The sequence below is a fragment of the Euprymna scolopes genome, chromosome 26 (genome assembly GCF_053919585.1).
Source record: "Euprymna scolopes isolate OS-2025 chromosome 26, ASM5391958v1, whole genome shotgun sequence".
Classification (NCBI taxonomy): domain Eukaryota; kingdom Metazoa; phylum Mollusca; class Cephalopoda; order Sepiida; family Sepiolidae; genus Euprymna; species Euprymna scolopes.
This window is the reverse complement of record NC_136507.1, coordinates 73509707-73517603: the sequence shown is the minus strand read 5'-3', so window position 1 is coordinate 73517603 and position 7897 is coordinate 73509707. Positions and strand designations below refer to the sequence as shown.

At 32.8% G+C, this 7897-nt stretch overlaps 1 protein-coding gene across 1 annotated transcript in view; it reads right to left on the bottom strand.

The window, feature by feature from the left end:
• Positions 1 to 2185: 2185 nt before the first annotated feature.
• Positions 2186 to 7897, bottom strand: part of LOC145248182 (tyrosine-protein phosphatase 10D-like) — a 236166-nt gene continuing 230454 nt past the window's right edge. Inside the window, exons 25-26 of the mRNA XM_080110035.1 lie at positions 5737 to 5860; positions 2186 to 2347 (exon numbers count right to left, since the gene is read on the bottom strand). Coding sequence (XP_079966161.1) covers positions 2325 to 2347; positions 5737 to 5860 — 147 coding nt within the window. The 3' untranslated portion in view covers positions 2186 to 2324. The remainder of the gene's footprint in view (positions 2348 to 5736; positions 5861 to 7897) is intronic.

The window sequence follows — 7897 nt, the reverse complement described above, 5'->3', positions numbered from 1 at the left end:
AGCTTTTCCAATGCCTCCAACCTCCTCATGTTAAGAACGTCTTTATAAAATCTCACAAATCTGAATTATTTGGATTTACGTCCCTTTTTTCTTCAGTTTTCAAGATGGCACTGCAAGATCGTATCTCAGTTTTGCCTATAAAATTGGATTTTCTTATTTAAAAATAAAACTACTTGATCAATTTACACAATTTTTGGTGTATGATATTTTCTTTTCTGCCACGGGTACATACATCATACAGATAAGAAAAAAAAAAAAATTTAATATAGGGAAAATTCTGAACAAGCACCTTTTTGTTTTTCATTTAGTATTTTAATAAAAGTAAAATACAATAGTTGTCCCATTAAAAATAAAACCTACCACAAATATTTTTTTTCATACGAGAAATTGAAATATTATGTACACAAGAGAAACTTTATAATTGTGGAGGTTTTTTGTAAATCTCATTGTACATCAGAATGTATATATTGTGAAATTGTTTTGCACTTAGAAGTTAGCAAATATGAACAGCAGGCGGTTCTGTTAGTCGGACATTTTGATTAAGTACATTAATTAATAGAAGGGAACAATGTGAAAGAAAAAAAAAAAGCTGCACCAGCAGTATAAAAGCAACCAACAAGATAATTGAAAAATTGAAGAAAATTTGGTGGTGTCAGGAATGGCTACTTAGAAAAATTCACAACATGGTCAGTTCCAAACATAACCAAATCAAATAAAAGTCAGTCCCAGAAATGGCTGAAGCAGTTTACAATTTGAAATCGATGACAAAAGTAAAAATGTAGAAAGGTAGATGACACTATGGGTTAGATTAGGATCATTGTTTTAAAGTTAGCTTGTTCCTAAAAAATAGGTGGCCATCTAATTGTAAATTACATCAGCCATTTCCAAGACTGACTATGGTTTCTCGATTGATACTTTGGACTGACCAGATGAGTACTGAAACCCTCTGGATACCAATTCCTTATAAGTACTGAAAACTTGATTTTGTATAAATCATGTATTTACATTTCTACAGAAATTATTTCCAGTGAAATAAAAGAACAGAAATTTTTTAAAATGAAATATTTATACCTCATGGATGTGAGCGGCCAATTAAAAAAAAAAAAAAAAAAAAAGATGGCGGATTAGCATCCCAAAAATGAGAAATGAGATATACGTTTGACATTCATGAAATCTTTTCAAAAATGAAAAAAAAATATGGAACAGCAAAAGAAGGCAATCTTTTTTCTCAATTTGTGTTAAATTTTGTAGATTGAAACTATTTACATACAGAGTAAATTTTATCATAAAAATCGATTTTGCTATCACATATCCAATGAAGACAGGATGATAGATTAAAAGAAAAAGAAAAAAGATTTCTATATGTCAACTCCTTGCAAATATCCATATTTTTTTTTTATACTGTTACAAAAAAAGTTATGTATCATATTTAATAAAACAATATATAAATTCAATATTATATCATTCTAGGATTTATGAAAAATTTCAGAATAAAAATCTTTTACTGATGATTCTAGAGAAGTTGACAGTAAACACGGGTAATCCAGATCGTTTATTTCAACAATTCACCTTTATTAGACAGTCAAAACGAAGACACATCCAAAATGAATTTGGAGGAAAATCACAAAAAAAAAAAAAAAAAAATGGCAGATGGATGATCATAGATTTCATTTTATTTTAACCGGTTTTGATTGTTTTTTTACTTTTTTTTTGTGCTGAATATTTCCTATGTGCTTGATTATTTACGGCTAATGATTTAAAATTATCCCGGTACCATTTTTCTATGATCTTTTCCTGATTGACTTTAGATGTGTCTTCGGTGTAGTATTCTAATGAAAGGGGACTGTTGGAACAAACAGCTTCGATCACCTGCGTTGATCTTCAAAACTTCTAGAAGCATGTGTAAAAGTTATTTTGTTTTTTTTCCAAAATCGTTTTAAAATCAGTATACTTTGATTTTTAGCCACTCTACAAACACACATAGTAGCTATTTTGTTCCTAAATTGTCATTAAATCATAAAATGATAAAATTTTGAATTTAGTATTTTATTCATTATTTTGAATGTATTTATTATAAGCTCTATTAAACATTTTTAATAGTGAGCTTCACTTTTTGTATCTGAAAACTGATTCCTGTTCGAAGTGATGTTAACTATATAAAATTTGCTTTTATATTGCTATATATATATATATATATATATATATATATAATAATAAAATGAGGAAGTAAATAGATTAACTTCAAATTTTTCAAAGGATAAAAAAAGAAATTTGTTCCTGTGTGATGGTGATTCTCTGCCTGAAGCAAGTTTCCATTATTCTGATCATGCAATATGAATGCCTTCGTCTAAAAAGAGAAAATATATTAAACGATTATTTAATCATTTCCTTTTTTTGTAAACATGCGAAATGTTGCATGTTTAGTGGGATGCATAGTTGCAATATATGCAAATGACAGGCCAGCAACAGGAAAAATATTTAGAGTGGGGACCAGGAAATATTCTGACCTTTAAAATAGTAATGTCCATCACCTTCATAGTTGTTGTTGTTGTTTCATGACGTTTCGACTAACTATTCCTCTGGCCTTTGTCAGGTTAACCACAACAGGATAAGAATGCTAAGTCCCTTAACTGTACCTTTAGTAATTGTTGCCTATCGATAGTTGTTGTCTCGCCATGCTTTGCCCAACTAATCCTCTGGCCGGCTTTGGGTAGGATTGAAACCGCTATCTTCAGACAATGCTCACCTGGAACCGTAAAGACTCAATGCCTCTATCCACTGCACCATGAGCCCAATAATAAAATAGTAGTAATGTCCATATTATAATTGTGAGCCACTTGGAAGAATTAAAATTTCTCCAGATACTGGGTAGTAAGTTTTTATATCCATAGACAAATAGCTTAGCCTTTTTAAGTGAGCTGACTGTGTCCATCCATAGCCTTGAGTCGCAGGAGGGACAAAGGCCGTCTACAACTTTGTAGATGCTTTTGTAGCGAGGAGTTCTTTTTTCAGGGTGGGGGTGCTGGCCCAGAAGGTAAATACAGCTCCTAGCCTTTCTAAATAGTCACCCATCTGGTACTGGCCAGTCTCAACATTCTTTACTTCGGTGATCAGGCAAGAACTGGTGTGTCAACAGGATTGTGCTATACGAGCTGATTGTGTGGTTTACTCTAAATGACTCAAGTAACTATATATACATTTGTGTTTACGTGTAAGCATGTGCAATGCTACATGTTTAAGTAGGTGCATAGTTGCAATCCATGCAGATGATAAACCTTCAGTGGGAGAAATATTTCGCTAAAAGAAGAAACTATCCAAGAAATCGTCTGATCTTTGAAACAGTAATGCCTTCTTAGATAAAAAGTTCCATGCTTGGATTGTGAGCCATTGAAAAATTAATGTTCCTCTAGATATGGAGCACAACCTCGACAGTAAGTCCCCCCTCCCCTCAAAGAAATGCAATAATCTTTTGAAATAGGCTGACTGTATTAAAAATTGACATCAGTATTTACGAGGAGCGTTCCAAATGTAATGCCTCCTATTTTTTTCATTCTGCCCGAATGGATCAGAGGAGATTGCAAATTGCATTGTTATGATAACTGAACTTATACTTTCATGATCTGAAAGTTTCATCTCTTTGTTGCGGATATTAACGGTGTGAGACTCTAAGAAAGTGACTCCTGTCATGGATGTGTGTCAGAAGCAGAGACGCATTATTAAATTTCTGGCAAAAGTGCATTGAGAATGGTGACTACTATGAGAAAAATAAATTCTGGGGCACACAAGGTCACATGTTTTAATGGTATAACTCTTGTCTTTGTAGCTCTTCAACATTTTTAGTTAAAAAAAAATAGGAGGCTTTACTTTTGGAACGACCCTCATTTTTTTGTGCATCACCAAAAAAGAAATGTTTTAGAAATGTTTTTTTAGATGAGGATTGTTCAAGCATTATTTGGATTATTCAGACTACTGCTCTCATCTGAGACGTTATTCTCGCAACATTTCGGCCGATGTGACTTACCTTCTTCAGGTCCTTCTTGTCAAACATGGAAATGTGGCATAACACATAAAATTGTTAAGTAATAATTAGGGCTGTGACAACAGAATATTCTTCTCATTCTTTTGACTCTCGGGTATATATCCAACACAGCTAGACACACTTAATCAACCGAGAACCACATCCGTCTATATAAAAAGATTTAAGATATTAATGGATATATACTCAAGAGACAAAACAATGAAAAGAATATGCTGTTGTCACAGCCCTAGTAATAATCAATTCTAAGTTACAGTGTTTTGGAAGTTGAAGGTTCAATCTTCACTACAGGTTGCATCTCTGTGCCTATTTTAAAAGTATTTTAATGGAATGTGCTCTGATGAACTCACTGCACTTGTGCCCCCTCGACGTATGTATCTCTGACAAATCCGCTTAGCAAAAAAAAAAAAAAATCACTCCCCTTCACTTTTGAGATCCCTAAATGCCAGAAAGCTTTCTACTCTAATAGCTTCATTTCATTGTAATTATATAATCATCTTTAAGTCTAACATTAAGGTGTTAAACAATAACTTAAAAAAAAAAATTTAAAAAAAAAAAAATTAAAAAAAAAAAAAGTTAATTTTTTTTTTTTTTTTTTACATAGGCATCACCATTTATCAAGGCCAAGAGGCCACTCGAGGATAAGGGTTAAAGAGTGTACAGGAGAAATTGGACAATATAGTAACCGTTAGTAATGGAGATTCGGTAAATTTGTTAACTTATATGGAACGGCTCATCAAAAACTTGTTTATGTTAGACTTGAACACAGCCATATTGTAGCCAGCCAGAAAGCAGGAAAACGGAAGACAATTCCATAGGCGTGCAGTTCTAAGAAAGAAGCTTTTCAATCTTGTTGATCTTTAAATAAATGAAAAATAAAAATTGTTTTTATAAAAATTAACTACAATTAATAATTGATGTAACAAGAAAAAAAAAAAACCAAAGTTAGATTTTAGATAAGTTTTCAATCAACTTCATTTTCAGCATCTTTAAATTCACCTTTCAAAATATTAGCTATTTAGTTCTCTGCTGTTACTAGAGCTCCAGCTGTCAGTTTTGAAACACAAAAATGTGGTTACTCGTTCTGTCCTAAGCTATGTGGTCAAAAACTGACTGATCAATAACGCTTTCTGGTCAGGAAGTGGGTGATCATTTTGCATTAAATGTATATAGTTAAGTGAACATGCTAAAGAAAAAAAAAAGTAGACGTTAAATTTCAGACCATTTTTGATATTGTGCAGATCTAACTTCTCAAATTAAGCTTTCAAAATCTGTCAACATCCAAGTTTGACGAAAAGAACCTGAAATTACATTCAAAATATTTTACGAATAACATCCAACATGTATTGGCCTTTTGGCCAAGATCACAGTGTAGTATCTGTTCTGATACTACACCTCACCTTTTCTGACCTCCACCAGTAAAGGAGAAATCATTCTAGACTGAGGCAATTTTAATTTTTTTTTCCTATCCAGAGTGCCCCTTTTAGGGGAGCTGGATTTCCCCTACATTAAAAACCGACCTTGTCTAACTCTGCCCTCGTGGGGAGGCAAGTAAATAGCAACATCCAACATGTATTTTTTTTTTTTTTGCTTTCAAATACTTAAAATAGTTTTGCTTTTAATAATAATTATGATATCTAATGTTGGAATGTCGTGAGAAGGTTGATCTGTTGAGCGTAGAAAAAATTTACATTTCTTACCTTCCAAGAAAGCTTGGTTATCATGTCCACCATTTTTCTTTACAGTTACATTTTGATAAATATTCTCATTTTCACTGGCTTCTAAGGCGTTCAGCAAACAATGGTGAATGTAGATATATTGTTGCTGCAAGAAGAAATATAAAAAAAAGATTATTTTTGTATCAATAACAATAATAATCACTAATCTAATATGTAAAAGGCAAAAATGTGTATGTGTATGTGTTCGACACATGCGACGGATCCTGACAAGATTGGTATCATTTTGAAGCTCAACGTCTCGGACAACAAATATCAAAAAAATTAATTCCTTCACCCTCAACTGGACAGTTTTCTACAAGGAGGGGTCGCTTTTTTCATCGACATTTTCACAAGTCATTGTCTCTTTTCGATTGACTACCCTTAATTTCAATGGTCGCAACTTCTGGTTTCACCATGGATGCATCAGCTAAGATGTGACATTTTTTTTTTTAACTTCTTTTCCTCCCTTGCGTCTCGGGTTAAAGCCTGCCTGCCTACTATTACTTTTTTTTTTTTTTAACACCTCTTTCCACCTGGGCTGCCTACTGCTGTTTTGTTCCCCCCCCCCCGGTTCCTTACTACACCACTTCTCTGCACCCAGGCAACGCCAGGTACCCCGCTAGTTATATATTAAAGGCACTTTGTGTGTGTGTGTGTGCATGCATGTGAGTTTGTTCCCTATGGATTCCAAAACAGCTGGGCCGATATTTATGAAATTTCACACAAATGTACTTTATGTGCCTGGGAGTGTTCTTAAATAGGTTTTGTATTGAAATACATCCGATACGTATCGAAAATCGATAATCCAATAAATCTGATTAAAGCAAGAACAGTCTGATTTTGATCAAGGTTAACACTTTTAAACAGCCTAACATCACAAGTGTATTTGAGAAGTTTTATCACCACACAAGCAGAAGGGCCCAGCATATGAAATCAACATTAGGTTTTTTGACAGGAGCGCATTCAAAATGAATGTTTAGAGCACAACAGAACCATGATACTTGACATTTGCATCTTAAACTTTAATTCAATCCAGTATATAAGAATAATTTTATAAAATCAGCAGTAGGTCCTCTACAGTGCAATGTAGATTACAATTTATTATGGAATAAGTCACTGAAGGAAGGCATGTGAGCTTCCTCAAGGTGCACCACAGAATAGAGTAATCAATCAATCGATTTAAGTAAAAAAAAAAAAAAAAGTGGAGGGGGGTGATTTTCACCGATTTTGATGAGGATAAAATTATTAGAAGTATTGATCCTCTTTCAATCTTGAGCAATATTGGATATCCCTGCTAGTCTAATATATAAAAGGCTGTCTGTTTGTCTGTTTCATGTTTTTAAACTATCTCCTCAGAAACTAAAAATCACAGAGTGGTGCTAGGAGCCTCAAAATGATTGGATCTTTTTACAGACTGTTTTTTTATGGGTCTTTAGCCGGTTAAAATAGTTTTTAATGAGTCAAAAAATGGATCAAAATTAAAAAAACAAAATCATTAAACATTTTGTACATTCATCTTAGTTTATTTTTAATTTTTAATTAGTTTATATGTTATAGTTGTAACATATACAACTTTGAATGCTACAGTTTTGCTTTTGGTTTCGATTCTAGCTGATGGCACCCAAATACTTTTTTTTTTTTTAAACTTTTGAAATCACAACTCTATAATAATACATACGAAATCTGGACAAATTAAAATATCATATTTAAGCATATTTTACGACCGGGCAAAGCCAGGTTCCCCCCTCCCTCTGTTAGTGTATTATATTAAATGTTTGCATGTCCAGCGAAAAAAAAAAAAAGATATAAAATGAACCACCATCAAGTCGGCATTGTCTTGACTGGCGTTGTCCTGGATAAATATAATATATAAAATTTAGAAAAAATTGTTCATTCTATAAAGGTTTCATCAGGGGAAGGCGATTATCATGTACTATTTTGGAAAGAAAATATTGACTAATTCCAAAAGGAATCTATTATATAAAGGAGAGTTTTCTGTGTGCATGTGTGGAGATCTATGCAGTAAAGGGGTGGGATTTTGCTGTTAGGCAGGTTAGGGTAAAAGGTCATTATTGAAGATTTGCTTAAATCAAAATCATCACTAAATAGATTCACCAATTCATAAAATTGCAAATTATTATGA